General features: G+C 27.4%; 1 protein-coding gene across 1 annotated transcript in view; it reads left to right on the forward strand.

Annotated features, from left to right (window-relative positions):
• LOC141524807 (extracellular serine/threonine protein CG31145) overlaps window positions 1-16,005 on the forward strand; it is a 47,887-nt gene extending 31,882 nt beyond the window's left edge. Inside the window, exons 3-7 of the mRNA XM_074238892.1 lie at window positions 4,667-4,745; window positions 11,428-11,520; window positions 11,606-11,910; window positions 12,277-12,550; window positions 15,079-16,005. Of these exons, the coding sequence (XP_074094993.1) occupies window positions 4,667-4,745; window positions 11,428-11,520; window positions 11,606-11,910; window positions 12,277-12,550; window positions 15,079-15,283 (956 nt within the window). The 3' untranslated portion in view covers window positions 15,284-16,005. The remainder of the gene's footprint in view (window positions 1-4,666; window positions 4,746-11,427; window positions 11,521-11,605; window positions 11,911-12,276; window positions 12,551-15,078) is intronic.
• Window positions 16,006-16,990: the final 985 nt, after the last annotated feature.

The raw sequence follows: 16,990 nt of genomic DNA on the forward strand, positions 1-16,990 counted from the left end.
CCTCCAGATTACTCTGCGACTTCCTGTACTCTACTAAAATAATTTAACTTAAAAAAAAACTTTAATCACTTTAATCAACGTTGTTCACTCAGTACCAAGTGTACTCGATGATATCTCGACTCAATGATATATTTAATTAGAAGTGATGGTGCGCTTTTAAGAATCTCTATTCAGTATTTTTTTATTTAATATTTTATTCGGCAAAAACAAAACCTGTACTTGAAATTTCTCGGCTGTGTGCCATCTGTACTCCAATAAAATAATTTAATAAATTAAAAAAAATTTTTATTTATTATTTATTATTTACAAATTATGTTTAATTGAGTAAAGTGACATCGAATAATGTTTGTAAAACAATATAGTTTTATTCTTTAAAAATGAAATTATTGATTTAACGTTTTTTTTTTTCTAATTTAAGTACCTGAGTTCAAAATAAACATATTATTAATTAAAAAAATATTGAATAGAGATTCTTAAAAGCCCGCTATCACTTCTAATATATTATTGAGTCGAGATATCATCGAGTACACTTGATACTAAGTGAACTTAACGTTGAATAAAGTTAGTATCGAGTAGTGAAAGAAGTTTGTAAAGTTTTTTTTTTTTAAGTTATTAAATTATTTTGGTGGAGTACAGGATGTCACAGAGTTAAGTAATCTGGAGGACAGCTGTGTTACTGCCGATTTGAAGATCCCTAAGCTAGGTTTTTTAATATGAAATGCTCTCTGATGTTGGGTGTCATAAGTCATATAGTGATAATTTTTATTTATAAATCGACCATCGATTTATGTGGTGAAAATATATCCAGATTATTTTTTTTATAGCATTGTATAGGACCTAAAACTTAAAAAATACAATAATTAGTAATTATTTAAAATAAAAATGCTGATATTAAAAAGTGTATAATAAAAAATTCACCACATACGAAGCTATATTAATGTTGAATTATCTATATCATCAATAACATGAGTTATTCATAATTTGATAAATTTTTTTTTTAAATAAACATTGTCACTTTAATAACTACTTTAATAATAATATTATAATAGTAATATAACGCGTTTCAGATGCCATAAAGGTATATATCGGTAAAAGGTACCAGTGAAAAGCCATATGGGCGTATAATAAAAATTCTATTTTTTCAAGTCCAAAAACATTTTTAGTTTAAAAAAAAAATTTTTTTTGTATTTCTGCACATTGCATAAAAAAATACGTTGGTTACCAAAAAAAAATTTTTTCATACGCCCTTATGGCATCCGAAGTGGGTCCTAGGAACCATAAGGGCGTATAAAAAAAAATTTTTTTTTTTTCAGAAATCAACATATTTTTGAATAAAACGTGCAGAATTGCAAAAAAAAATTTTCTCCGAACAACAAATTTTTTTTGGAGCTAGAGAAAAAAACAGATTTTTTTTTTATTATATGCCCTTATGGTTCCCGGGTGCCATAAGGATATATACTTTTTATACTCCCTTATGAAATCTTTAACGCGATAAAATTTTACTGTGGTATACATTTGTAAGTTATCTATTTATGTGAGAAAAATTTGTTTTAGAAAAAATTTATTATGGAAGTAATAACTGATGTTATAGTAGTGATATAAAAGATAACATTCTTATAGTTTCACTCATGTAGCACGGCACCAATAGATAAATTGATAATTTAATGTCGATATATTATTCAACATTAAATTAAATTTATTCAAGTTGCGATTCACCTGTAGATTAATCGAATCTTAATATTAATGAAACTAAAATTTGTAATTATTAGAAATTTTTTAATAAATTTATCCCAATAAAATTATTATGAAAAAAATTTAATAAAAAAATTTCACATGTAAAAATTAACAAAAAATTATTAGTGAAAATTTTTAGAAGCATTTTTTTAGTGTAATTGATTTGTTATAAAAATTGTCAACTAACTTCAGCATCATTGATATTAGCTTCAAAGTAACTATAATAACTAATGATTTGCCTACCACACGTAGGACTGATGGATATTCATGATATTTTTATTTTAATTATTAACGTCCAGTGATAAATGTAATTTTCATTTAACAATTTTATTTGTTATTATTATTATCTAAGTCTGGTTGAACATCCGGGGCTCTGGCGTGAACCGCGTAAATCTCCGTAGCTCTAGCGTTAGCCGCGTGAATCTGCGTAGCCCTAGCGTTAGCCGCGTGAATCGGCGGGGCTCTGGCGTGAACCGCGTGAATCTATTTAGCTCTAGCGTGAGTGAAGTATTTACAGCAGCAAGCGAATAAATAATTAAATTGAATACTATTTATCAACAATGGTAAGTTCCATGAGTGAGTATTTTTTTAAAAAACAAATATTTAATAGTTATGACGAGTTGAACACACTTGTGATGCGTTACGAAAAATGTGAAAAACAAAAACTTTTCAATCGAAATCGTATACCATTACGTGAAGACGACGAAAACAGTGAAGAAAATAGAAACAGGTTAATTTATAAAACAATAAGATATGAATGCAAATTCGGTAAAAATTATCACGGAAGTGAAGCTGAAGTTCGTCAAACTAAGTATGTTCAGTTGTTAATCTTTTAAAATTATCGATTGAAAAGAATTGAAAAGCTGTCGCTCTATGCATACTGTATATCTATAGATACAAACAAAAGAATTGAAATTATTGAAAACAATTCAAATTTTAAGATTTTTAATCCTTTTCAATCAATATTTATAAACAGTTATCTGTTTTTCACAATGATTTATAAGACCAAATTAATAACTGTTTGTTTTTTTAGCTCTTTTAAGCGTAACTGTCCATTTTTAAGGAGAATTCACATTAAGAAATATAGAATATAGAAACAGTTTAGACACAACGAGCTGAATTTTTAGTGTGTTATTAATCGAAATTAATTCTGTATGAAATAACAAACATAAAATTTTTTTTTGACAAAGGTTTTGAAAAATTATTTTTAAAAAATAGGACTCTCAACGTGTAATAAATAGTTAATATTAGCCGAATATATTTATTTTTTATAATCTAATCGAACACACGAAATATAAGGAAACGAAAAACTTTCATCTGTATAAATAATTTCTCACAGATTATTTTAAGATAAAAAAAAAAAAAAAAAAGATTCAAAGTCCGGTTTTCAATAATTAATTGCTCAAAATTTTTTTTTCGATTTTTTTTTCACATACCCAAGCGGCACAAATTTTTTTTTTATGCATGTTTTGTTGAATTTAAGTTGAGGATTATTTATTTCTAATTTTTTGTTGAGTAAAATCTATTAGAAAGTTAACATTTTTTTTGTTACGCTTGGGTATAATTAATGTCATTTGATATTAATGACATTAAAAATTTAGCTTTCCACTATATTGTTTTAAAATTTGATCTATCTTAATTTCAATCCTCCTTACTTTTAATAATATTAATTTTGAATTTGAATTTTCGCGGGTAAAAGAAAAAGATGGCGGTTGCGTCCGAGAGTGATCGCTTGATGTGACACTGTGGTGTCACTTCATTATTTACACCGAGCAAACGACGTTGTATATTTTTTGTCTGATGTAACATAACAAAAAATCATGCAATGTTGTTATAAGGTTATTCGTAGTGAAAATTAAAAATATATGTTACGTTGGTTTTAATAATTACTATATACAATTACGTCCTCAATAAAATTTATGCAAATAATTGTAAAAAACAAATCATATTGATTATTAAAAGAAAATTTCCAGCTGAAATCCAAATAAAAGCTTCCATTCACGCTAAAGTCCATCAGATAAAAGCTCACAGTTCAGATAATATTACATTCACGCTAAATGTCTAATACTCCAAATTATCTTAGATTATAACTCACGCTAAGTACCCGCTAAATACACGCTAGTGTCCGATTATCCTCAGCCATAATATTAATATTTGAAGACACCAACCTGTCTCTTCCCTTAGAAATAAATGTCAAAAATACTAAATCTTATTTTTAATTTTTAAATATATGCTTACATAATTGGAACTTACATTCAAATTGATGAAAATTTTTTCTAGCTTTCGAATCTTCTGATTAATTAATTTACGCATTATTTTTTCATTAGTCCCGATTTTTGCTAATTAATTTTCGCTGAAAAATTTTAGCTCAGTTTTCAAACACTTTAATTAATAAATACCTGATGAGAAAAAATTTTTTTAATTTGTCGACACGTATTTTTAAAATAGCTTTATTTAAACTCAATTTCATTCAAACTAAAAAATAAACTAGAATAAAAAGTAACTTATTCTCAATATTTAAAACTATTTTATTATCATTTTACACAATTACTGAGAAATTTCAGTGACCTAATTAATTCTTCTTCATTACCAATCAATATTCAAAAGCCCGTAAGGACTGCTGATAATTTTCTCTAATTATTGAAGATTCATTGACTAAGTCATTGAAAATCTATAAAAAAATAAATATGATATCTTTTAGACCCAACTAGAACATAAGTTCTCATAAGTATAAGAAATTAATAATCCTGTGACTGAAATTCGATAATCGTCCAGCCAAATGTCAATCCTTAAATATCGTGTTTAAGTTCCATTTCCGTATATTTATTATTTAATAATGACCCCCTTTCGATCTAATTAATAGTTGAAACAATCATTAAATGCACAAGTAAATTATGGTAATTAAAAGTTTAATTAATTTATTTGTTCTCAGCCCAAAAAGAGGGTGGTACGCAGCTAAAATTAGTGATTGATTATCCAGATGACTTACAAGCGCTGTTTAAACCAATGAGGTGAGTATTATACTTATAAAACGACTAAAAAAAATTTATATCAAAGCATTAATGTTAAAGAATTAAGTATTTATTAAATAAGCAAAAGGAAATAATCAATGATATCTCGTTAGCAACATCGGGGTCAGAAAGAGTGTGGTTTGAAGTGAGCCTTTCATCTTGAAGGAAGCGGCAAATCAACCTCTTAAAGAAGTTTCAATTTCAACCTCTTTGTTAACCCGGATTCAATGAGAAGATATAATTTTTTGCTTGACAAAAAAATTTATTCATTGAAAAATACGAATGCGTACAAGTCTTTTATAAAACCCAAGAGATTTTGAATAGCTTGTACGTGAGATATCTTTATTATTAGTTCCTTTCAATGCTTTTTATTAAATAGTTGTTATTATCATTATTATTGAGTAGCTGTGATTGTTGTAAGTTGGTAGTAATCAAGAGAATACTTAAGTGCCGGTACGCTGAACTCGATCATTTCTCTCTCGCAAGTGCTCTTATACCACCAACTACTCTCGGTTGTTCACTTATGTAATTGTCTTGTAATTCTATCATACTATGAGCACGATTCTCTTCATTTGAACATCTATAAGCCCATGTATATATCTGTACTATATGTATACATAATGAATAATATGTATCCCACATATCCCACTAGTCATCAAAATTGACAGTTCTCTCGAGACACTTCTACACTAATTGTTATCGTTGAATTAATAATAATGATACAGGTATTATTTATCATATTTACTGATCAGAATTTTGATATTTCTCGGGTCAAAATTAAAAAAAAATTTTTGCTCTAGTTATTTTTAAATACACAGAAAAAACTGTTCAATTTACAGGCATGGTTTCGTAAAAATAACATACCCAGGGAAGAAAATTTTTTTTTATGATATTATTTCATTATAAGTACATGTTTATATAAAATTGTTATGTATAATTTTATATTGTTTTACATAATAGATTTTTTCCTTATGTATGTAAAGTTCACAAATTTTCCAATGCCAAATTTACATTTGTTTCCTTATAAATTCGATATTTTTTTTACACAACAAATTTGCATTTTTTTCTAATGTAAAAATTAATGAAAGTGCAAATTAAACAGTTATGTCTTGACAGAAGTGAAATAATTAGGAAGTAGGCTTACTTCCTAATTTATAAAGGCAAATAGTTTACAATATCTCTTACATCTTCTTGCATGGCTGAATGTTGTACCAAGTTTAATCAAGTATTAAGTAACCGAGTATGTCAATTTCAGATATTTTCTCAAGTTTATAATTGTAATTATAATTATAATTATCCGTGAAACTAGGGACATCAATCGTCGTTCCAAGACTAATAAATTTGCTGTTTTATTTTCATTTAAAAAATTTGCCTTTAATATCATATTCTAAACTTTAAAATTTTTTTTAGAAACGATAGACTTAATCACTTAATAAAAATCTCAACGCATCAATAACTCCCGTCTCATCTAATCACTTAGTTTGCTTGCAAAAGAAATGTCTTGCAAATTCGGGTCAATCGTATGATAGAATCGAATTACATTACGCTAATGCATTCGTGTCATTTCATATCAATCTCATGAAAGAATAAAATTCACCATTTTTTTCTTGATTCTTTTTGCCTATTATGATTACCATGTTTTTTTTTTTTTTTTTTTTTCGTTACTTTTTTGACATATCAATCTGAAAAATTAGATTCGATTGACGCATAAATCAATTTTTTTAGTAAAGTAAAACCGAGATTTTTTTTTTATTGAATTATGGTTACGTCATCGCTGCCCATAAATAAATGGAAATGCATCAGTTTTTTTTTCGTCTTTGAACATGAGAAAAGTATATTTATTATGCAAATGCAATAAGAAAAGTACCTTCCGTCCAGTCTAGAGCGAAACAAAATTCTTTTTGACAAAGAAACTATCAAAAAATTTACAAAATGTAATTTTATAAATTTTTTGGAGTAAATTACTTACAAAGATGTCAAAAAGTCCAAAATTTAATCATTTGTTTAAAATAAAAATACTTTATTGTTTCGTAAGACGAAAAGAAATTTTTTATAAATTATATTTAAACCGTTTTAGATTACCGCGCAACGTTCGGCGCACATCCCCACTCTATTTTACACATACTTGGTGCTAAAAAGTACCGTGTCTTTGAAAAGCATAATTTTTTTTAACTTGAAACGGAATTTTCTCAAAAAAACATTAATTAAAAATAATAATAATAAAAATTATGATAAAATTTTTCTAAAAATTATAAATGGTAATACGCAGTATACTATTATATATCTGTGAAAATTTTCACCATCTGTTTCCTTTGTAAAGTCCACATACAAGTATAATATATATAATGCAGTTTAAAAGTTTTGCTGGCCGAAGATTTTCGAGGTAAGTGAGTAGGAAGAGACGGAGCAGAAGAAGCAAAGCAACATTACCAAATGGAGACCCACTGTATCCTGAACAAAACCACGAGAAAATGGCTTAAACTCTGTAATAAGTTGAGCAATAAGTTGCTGTGGAAAAGTTTCTGTATCCTGGGCCATATTTGAAATTGCCCGCGTATATTTATATATAACTGGATATCTGATATCTTCGCGCTTTCTGTACAACACGTTTCCATTTCAACTCGCGATATTTCTCATTACATACGAAATTGCCCTCAGAGAAGTCTCTCAGCACTTGCATTTATATCGACCACCGGGGCTTTTCTCGTCGGCTCTCTCTTAAATATTCAAGCGCCGTTGGCAATCTTTTGAGCTGCTCTATCTACTTCATTTTTTCATTTTTCTTTTCTGTTCATCAAATTCACCCAGAAAACAAAGGCTTGCCTTGATAAATTCGGTAAAATAATAATTACAGTGATTTTAAAATATTTTATTTTTTTTTTTGTTAACTTTGAAAGCAGAAATTAAGACAAATTACTTACTGATCAAGCAGCATGCTTCTGATGTTGCACAATATATTTTTTTTTTATTTATGGGAAAGTTTTTTATAAATGATTTTTTTTTTAAACATTTTACGTATTAAAAGAAAATTTAAAGCACCATTAATTGACATACTGAATAAAAATTTCTGAAAAATCATGGGTTAATATTTAAATATATATGCCAAGTAATAAATTTGAGAAAACATGGATTTATTTCTTAATATATGCCAAGTAAAATATTAAGGAAAATTTTTAAGGAATCTTTGATTAAGTTTTTAATATTTGCCAAGTAAAATATTAAAAAAACAAAATAAAAACAAATCGTAAATGTATTTTCTGAAACCATAAATTTTAGATCCTATGTAATATAAAGTCTCATGCATGAGCATCCTAAAGACATAAAAATAAAGTGAGTAGATGTATAAATTATTATGTGATGATTTAGTTGTTAGTTAGCAATGTCGGAAGTAAGTGCGAAGAAAGTTTTGTACTTGAAGGAACGACAACACCGTGACTTTCATGGGACGCGGTAATCTTTGGTACATCCGAGTTAGTATGTTTCGTAAAAGTATTACACGGAAACGATGAGTTGTATAGTTGTGTGTATGCATGTGAGTCTAGATGCTGTAGTATATGTATAATAGGGTAGACGAGAAAGTGTGTGTGCATGGGTGTTGAGAAATGAAGAAGAGGAAAAAGATGAGGACGAGGACGAATCTCAGGGGAAAAGTTTTCTATACGCGTTTCATATTATCCTCCGGCCCCTTACCTCAGATGTGATGCTTTCGCAAAAGTTTTACGCGTACTACTAAAGTTTTCGTAGCGCAAGCTCCCGTGAGAATAACACACGTTATTGTGTGATGTTACTAAGAATATATACCGGCGGGTAATTCTTGTGATAACTGTGTTGAGATGTCGTAACGATTAATCTTCAACTTTTGAGTACATTAAGATACCAAATTGATTGCCCATATAAACCCAAAATTATTCCTCATATTTTTATTTGTTTGTATAATATCTAATCCGCTTTATATATTATTACCGGGGCTTTGGTTACAGAGGTATCATACGGGCGTACTGTAATTCGAGAAACATTTAATCAAAAGTGTAAACATACCAGATTTTTAATTTAATTGGAGCACTTGAATTTTTTTGTTAGGCAGTACAAGCTTTTAATTAAATTGAGAGATTTGTTTTTTTTACATTTTATTTCATGTAGTCTACATTTTTAGCAGATACGTCTCGGGTTATAATTTTATATAATTGACTTAATTTCTGATAGTAATAAAAAATTTTAATCAATTTTTTATAGTTTTACTTTTTTTAACAACTCTTATATTAAATTATTTTTATATTTGATTTTGGTTTAAATCTTTGATATTTACACAAGGAAAAAAATTATTCTGAAGAGTAAAATTTAATTAAATCAAGAAAAATTTTTAGTGCAAGAATTTTTACACTTAAATCAAGACGATAAAGCTTTTTAAAATATATTTACTCTAAAAATAAAATAAAATTAAAAATTAATTAATTTTAATGTAAATTATTATTCTAGTTCTTTTTATTTAAAATATAAAAAAAGAATAGTAATTTCTAGCAAAGATATAAATAAAATTGAACATTTTGAAGCCGAATTTTGTCAATTAAATTCTATTTAATCATTGAATTTTTTAACTTTTTAATTATTCAAGAAAACGAATTTTTAAGAATTTTTTTGAACGATTATTTTTCTAAATTTTGGGGAAAAAAATAATCTGGTCATAAATTTGATCGAATAACAGCAAAAAGTCAATTTATTTACAATTTAGTGAACAAAATGGAAATTAAGTAACACACTATCCAGCTAAACACGATCATTAACGGTGATTTAGTAAGCGGCAAGTACAAGAGTATGCAATTATCTTCGGTATAATCCGGAGTTTTAAAGCATGTATTTATAAATATAACTACAAAACCGTGATAAAGAGATAGTAGAATAATGAAAAGAGAGGAAGAGAGGAATTGGCGAGGTGATAATAAAGTGAAAATTCTCCGGTACGGGTAAAAGCTGAATTCTATTCACTTTTCCTTCTCAAAGTAAACCGTCCGATGTTGACTTTTAATCATATGCAAATCTCAGCGTTAATTACCTTGTGGTGAGGAATTAATTAATCTCTTGAGAATATGGCCGCTCCAAAATAAAAACTAACACACAGTAACAGAAATTAGTCGCAATTCACAATAGTCACTAAGTTTAATGTTTACATTCATAATTATTTATTGTTAAATTGAATATCTGCTTTGTCATATTTCGAGCTTTTAAAAATGAGCAGTTTCATAATTTTTTAGTAAATTTTACGGAAGTTGAACTATTGCTTATTTAATTATTTTTTTTTAATTAATTAATTTTGAAATTATAGCACACAGTAAAAATTTTTGCGTCATTGCGTCAAAAAATGTTGTGTTCAATATTTAACACTTTTATCTGTAAATTTAACATTTATTGTGTTAAATTAACACAAAGAAGTGTTAAATATTTAATAAAAAAATTTTTTGACGCATTGACGCAAAATTTTTTATTGTGCAATTTAAACTCGTCAAAATTCACAAAAATTGGAACTTTTACAGTTTCTTTACGCAATAACTATTGAATGCGATAATTTGTAAAATTTTTGTAAATTGCATCTGGAAGCTTATTAAATAAATAAGTCAATGTCAAAAATTACCTTTTTTTTTTTTATATTTAAATATACAGAGATCAAAATTTTAATGTTTCGGATAAAAATATAAAAAAAAGTTTAAAACATCTTTTGTATTTAATTAAAATTAATTTTTGTCCAAAGCTTTAGTTTATCGTTGTTAGCCGACACTTATCTACCTAAAATAAGTGTCTTAATTAATTAATGTTACAGAAAAAGTAACTAGCAAACTAACAGACTAACAAATATAATCCTGGATGATGAAGTTCTCACGAGAAATAAAAGACAAACAATGATTGTAGCGACGAAAAAAAGTGTAAAGCAATAAACTAGGTTGTGTTGTTGAAAATGATTGTTTTGTTTTGTATGAATTAATTGTAGGTACTTCCATGTATAATAATAATAATACCACTCGGTCGTTACGTTACATTTTTCATCTGTTCTCATTCCTCCATTTCCTTTCACATCAAGACAGCAAAGTACAGAGGAGAGAAACAACAGTAACATCAACATCAACAATGTCAACTACACGACAATATCGACAGTGACAAACACACAACAATGTTGCTAACAATAATAGCGCTTGTGTTTATTATACGATCACATTTCTGGTATATATGATGTGATGAATGTCATCAATGTTCAGTTGGACATGGACTTTCTGTTATTGTGTCATCAAGAAGTAAAGAAAAGATTTATTAAATCTTACAAAAGAATTAACTGCAATAATAATATAATAAATAATACATTTGTTTTTATATAAATGTTGTGATAATGTTTCTAATTATAGTGGATTATTTTTAATGGGTGGAAACTACCGTTATCATGATTAATTACGATAGAAAGTTCTTGACATTTTCAGCTTTATAATTTTTTATAAAGTAATTGAATATTTGTCATGAGGAAATTAAAATTATAAATATTTTAAATTTTTTATAAAAATTTGGAATTGGAAAATTTTTTTTTTAATTTTAATTTTTTTTTTTTAAAAAAAAAAAAAATGTTTGTATGTAGCAAAAAACTAAAAAATGAAAAATAATAAAAAAAATTAATGAAATATTATTTTTCGATTTTTGATTACAGATTTCCAAGGGAACAACAAACATTGCCGAACCATTTTTATTTTACAGATTTCGAGAGGCATGTGGCTGAAATAGCAACATTTCATTTGGACAAGTGAGTAAATCTAAAATAAAATACTCTGTTGATTATTCAGATTTTTTGTGCATAACAGAGCAATTAATTACTCGAATGTGAGCAGGCTTTTGGGGTTTAGACGAGCGATGCCGGTCACAGGAAGAACATTGAATATGACGTCGGAGATTTATCAGCTGGCGGAGGGTAATTTACTGAAGACATTTTTCGTGAGTCCGGTCGGCAACACTTGTTTCCACGGGCAATGCAGCTACTATTGTGACACCGGGCACGCAATTTGCGGGAATCCCAACACCCTGGAGGGGAGCTTCGCCGCGTTTCTGCCGGCCAGAGAAATGGCGAGTCGCAAAGTTTGGCGGCATCCTTGGAGACGAAGTTATCACAAGCGTAAAAAAGCGCAGTGGGAAACTGGTACAAAATTTTTTTGTTAATTTTAATTAAATGCATAAAAATATTTTTTAATATTTAAAAAATGACGTAAATAAATTTATATTGTTTTTAAATAAATAAACAAATTTATTAACAGCCAATAAAAAACAACAGTTAAAATTTTTAATTAGTATAAAAATAATAATAGTTGTTGGAATTTTGGCTAATAATATTTTTTTTTTAATTATTTTACGGATAAACTGACTTAAAAAATTCAGAATCAGCCTTGAATAAAATTTCTTCAATACAATTAACAATTACAATAAAAAATCTATGATTAATTTTAATTTTTCGAATCAGAAATAAAATCAATAAAATGAATCACTGAATAATTGATTAAAATTTTAGATTCAAATTACTGTTCATTGGTGAAAGAAATACCGCCTTACGACGAAGGTCATCGCCTACTTGACCTGATGGATATGTCGGTCCTGGACTTTTTGTCTGGCAATATGGATCGTCATCATTACGAGACATTCAAGATATTCGGTAATGACACCTTCACACTGCATCTAGACCATGGCCGTGGTTTCGGGCGGCCTTATCACGACGAAACGTCAATACTTGCTCCGCTGCTCCAGTGCTGTATGATAAGACAGAGCACTCTGAAAGTACTGCTCAAGTAAGTAAAAGGATAAAAATATAGATGGATGATAAAATAAAATAAAATAAAATATAAATAAATATCAGAGTGTAAGAATATTAACAGAGTATATTAAACCAGAGCTATAAACCATTACCCAGGTGTCAACACTTCAGTAGCAGAATCTTCAGCAGAAACTCTAAGCCACAATTATTAAGTTTGCCCGGCGGGTCATTTACTTTTTTTATAGTCTAGTTAAATCTTGCGCCGCATCAAAGCTTCTTCACTCTCATTATTTTCTCGAAGCTTAAACGAAACAATTAATTTTATTATCTCTATTTTTACTTTTTAATTTTTAAATAATCCTCCGTAAAAACAGGATTATTTAATTAAAATTGTGGGTTAACTACCAGAACCTCTCTACTTCGTGGTTAATAGATAACTATTGCTTTTTTTTCAAAGAATAAAAGAAAAAATATAAACCAACGTGCCCAAATTATAGTAGTTATGTTCGATTAATTTGAATTCATAGTCTTCTTCACTTTAGGAATTAATTTTCAAAAAAATTAGTAATAAAATAAAAAAAAAATTTTTTGTTGAATTTTAAATTGATTTTGTATAAATCAATTTAAAAATTCTATTGATAGAAAATATCAATTTTACATAATTACTCTGATTATATTTAATATCTAATGTAGAACAATTAAATCAATGAACGGTAGACGATACAGTTATTTTTATTTTTAAAATTCTATTCAATTTATTTATTAACATTTTTTCTGGATTTAGATATTATGATTAAAAATTAAATTATTTAGCTTGCATTGATAACAAAATTAACTTTATTCAAGTGGAAAAAAATTTAAAACAAAAAAAAAATTTGATTATCTAGAATTAAGAATTTTTTCGCTTGATTTAAGATAATTGTTTAAGATAAATTTTTCAAAATTGAGATTATTTTTTTTTTTTTATGTGTGTAGATAACTATAAAGATCAATGTAATTTATTTCTTACAAAAAAGTCTACAAATTTAAAACTTAGATTTTTTTACTGTCTAAAATAGGGTAGGGAGCTCGATAAAAAGGCAGCAAGTAGGTTTCATTAAGTCTGGAATTCTTTATTCGAAAAATATAGCCTTTGACTTACATTAGTAAGTCAACCGTTAAAACCACTCTCAAGAGTCCTTGCGGAGGGCAACAGACCAGGTGTCATGGCATCGATAATGGACCGTTTTCGCGTTTGCAATTGGCTTGCTTTGGGATAGAGTAAAAGCTAAGTCGTAAAAGAGCAACCAAACGAGAATAAGAGAAAGAGAGAGAGAGAGAGAGAGAGAGAGAGAGAGAGAGAGAGAGAGTTACTTGGTGCCTGGGGTTTGCTGTGCCGAGGACTCAATGTACTTGGGAAGGATAGAGTAAATTTAAGTGAACGCGATCCGTAGCATACCAGGCTTTACCTTTACTTATACTCCTTCTTCCCTGTTCATGGTCTTGCTCTTGCTCTTGGTACTTTTAGGTGTACTACTATTATATACATATAGTGCTGCTCTTGGTATTCCACCCGCATAAGTGTAGATCCGAGTTTTCTCGTGCTTCAGTAGCCCGCCTGAGGTGAGAGTAGCCGAACCTGTCTCTCTACTATATAATAGAGTCTTCAGTCTCTTCAAATGTCAATTTAACGATAAATATATCTATATATACATCCATACAACTAGGTTGATTTTAGTAGATACTTTTATTCATTATTTTTCATTTTTTTTATCTAACTCTTTCTTACAAGTAGTTAAATATTTTTTTTACTATGAATAATTATAATAATTTTTAAAATTTTAAATCAAGAATAATAATAATAATGTTAAATGTACAGAAAAAAGTTTTGTAAAAATTACTAAAAAAATTTAACATTAATTATAAATTTCTTCTTTACTTAAAAATTTATATTAAACCAACAGTAACTATATTCCATTAAAATTAATTAACTTACGTAAATTAATACTCAGCTTCAATTATTTTTTAAATTACAGTAATGAAACTCCAGCGGCTGTAATAGAATCAATCGAAATTATTGTGAAGGCCATAATTTTTTTAGTGCAGAGTTACTGAATTTATTTTTAATAATATAAATTTTTTTTTAGCAAAAAAATACTTGCAGTCACTATGTGAATTATAAATAAATGAAACTATACTTTATTAAATAATGACTTTTGTTAAATTATACTGTACTGTGTTAATTTTTAACGTTTTTAAAAATATAAGCTCATCTAGATGTTACACTCATCAAGAGCTTTCATTTGAGTACCCACATGCATTTTCATACATTTTTCATATTTACATATATATAATATATATAAATATATAAAAAATTGATGTGGGTACTCAAATGAAAGGTCTTGATGAGTGTAATGTCGGGATGAGCTTATATTTTAAAAAATGTCAATACTTCACAATAAATCGAATTTCGGATTAATACAGTATCAATTAATTAGGGACATTACTTCCGTTGAAGCATGAAGATTTATACAGACATAGTTTTGTCATCAACTCACCTGTCTTGTAATGCTGTATTTGCAGATACCACAACAGCCCGCAACGTCTAAGCGCGGCGATGCGTCAGAGCATGGCGAAGGATCCTGTGGCGCCTATCCTGTGGGAGCCTCACCTGAGTGCACTTGACAGACGGATAGGTCTCATCCTCCAAGCGGTAAGAGATTGCCTAAATCGGAGCGGACACTACGAACAAGTCATCCAAGAACGTGACGAATCTAATAAACAATAACATCTATTATTATTGTTTGAATATTGATTGTTGTTACTACCTTATTAAATTTGTATAAAGCTATGTATAAATAATTTTTATAATCATAACATAAACTTTAAATGCATCATATGCACATGTAAAGTGTAAAGTCACTACAAATGTGATAGTTATTTTAATATGTATGTTAAATTTTATAATTGTTATCGAAGATTTTTAATCTGTGGATTTATCATTTTCTATTGTATTGTAATTTTTATTTATTTATATTATAAAAAGCAATCCACTATTTTAATAATCTTTGATAATGACTGTATATTATGTAAAAATATAATTAGTTTAAATATAACTTTTAGGTTTTAATTTATCGAGAATATTAATGTTGAAAAATACTTTTTTAAATTTTAGTTGTTAATTGATTTTTAATTTGATCGTTAATTTATTTTATTCGGAAAAATATTAAAAAAGATTTTTAATGTTAAAATTTATATAAAATTTAAAAATAATAATTATAAAAATATCAATATAAATGTAATAAATATAATGTTTGATGAGCATTGTAAACTAAATAATGTAAAAAATAGCCAGAGAACATATCTGTATTACGTTAATTTGTTTTGTAAAGCTAAGATCACAAATATAGATCAGGTTTATTTTTCGACTGCATGTAAATATGTGTACTGTGTGCAATATATCTTGTACCTATAAATAAAGAATTTTCATTAAAAATATATATATATATATATTTTTATACATTAATTTGATAACCAGTGACATAAAATCATTTGAAAATATGTCATAATTTAGATTTTTAGTATTTACGATGAAATCAAATTTAGTACTAAATTAAATTTTTTATCTAAAATTACCCAGACATTGTTCAGAATTAATTGCATTATTTCATAAATTTTAAGAAACTTTTTTCTGAAGTAAAATTAAAACTTAACAAGTTTAAATAGTCAAGATTCAGTCGGAGCCAAAATTGAATTATTTTACCTCAGCGATAAAATGAAAATAGAATTAAATTGGACAATTGAACTGATGAAAGTATATATAAATTAGTTTATTAATGGGACACACTGTAATCGAACAATATTACTGTAACATCCACTTCGCTTTAAATTTCATCAATACTAAACGACCCTCTGACGTCTAGACTGTCAATAAAAAGTATTTATAAGTTTTTGGGTAATTAATATAACTCAAGTAAATGATTATTTAATTGATATTGGATTACATTTATTATAATTTTATTTGATTAATTTAAATGTATCCAAAATAATTTTATATTTTAATAAATTTCTTAAATTTATAATTTTGCAAAAAAATCTGAATTTTATCATTAAAAAAAAAATAAATTTTATTTTGGCTTTTTAAAAATAGTCACCCAGTTATTTTAAAATTTCCGGAGTCAGTAGCTTTCACGGGAACAATTGCGCAAACTTGTTTAACATTAGGACAGTTAGTTGAGATCAAATTTACCGTAACAATCTATGGAATAGAACTTCAAGTACACTCAGGTACACTTGTACATCAGTTAACAATTAATTACAAATGTACTAGTTTGCTTATGACATAATACGTCTCAAGCAGACGTTAATTGCAGCCCCGGCGTCTCGTGTTTAGTTGAAATTTCCTAGCATTTGCTTTTGTCATCAAACATACATGATGTACGCTGCCCATTTAATTGAGACACAATATTACTGTCGGAATTCAACGATCAATTAT

The sequence above is a fragment of the Cotesia typhae genome, unplaced genomic scaffold (assembly GCF_013202065.1).
Source record: "Cotesia typhae breed Kobodo isofemale line unplaced genomic scaffold, CoteBio_Ctyphae contig_23, whole genome shotgun sequence".
Taxonomy (NCBI): domain Eukaryota; kingdom Metazoa; phylum Arthropoda; class Insecta; order Hymenoptera; family Braconidae; genus Cotesia; species Cotesia typhae.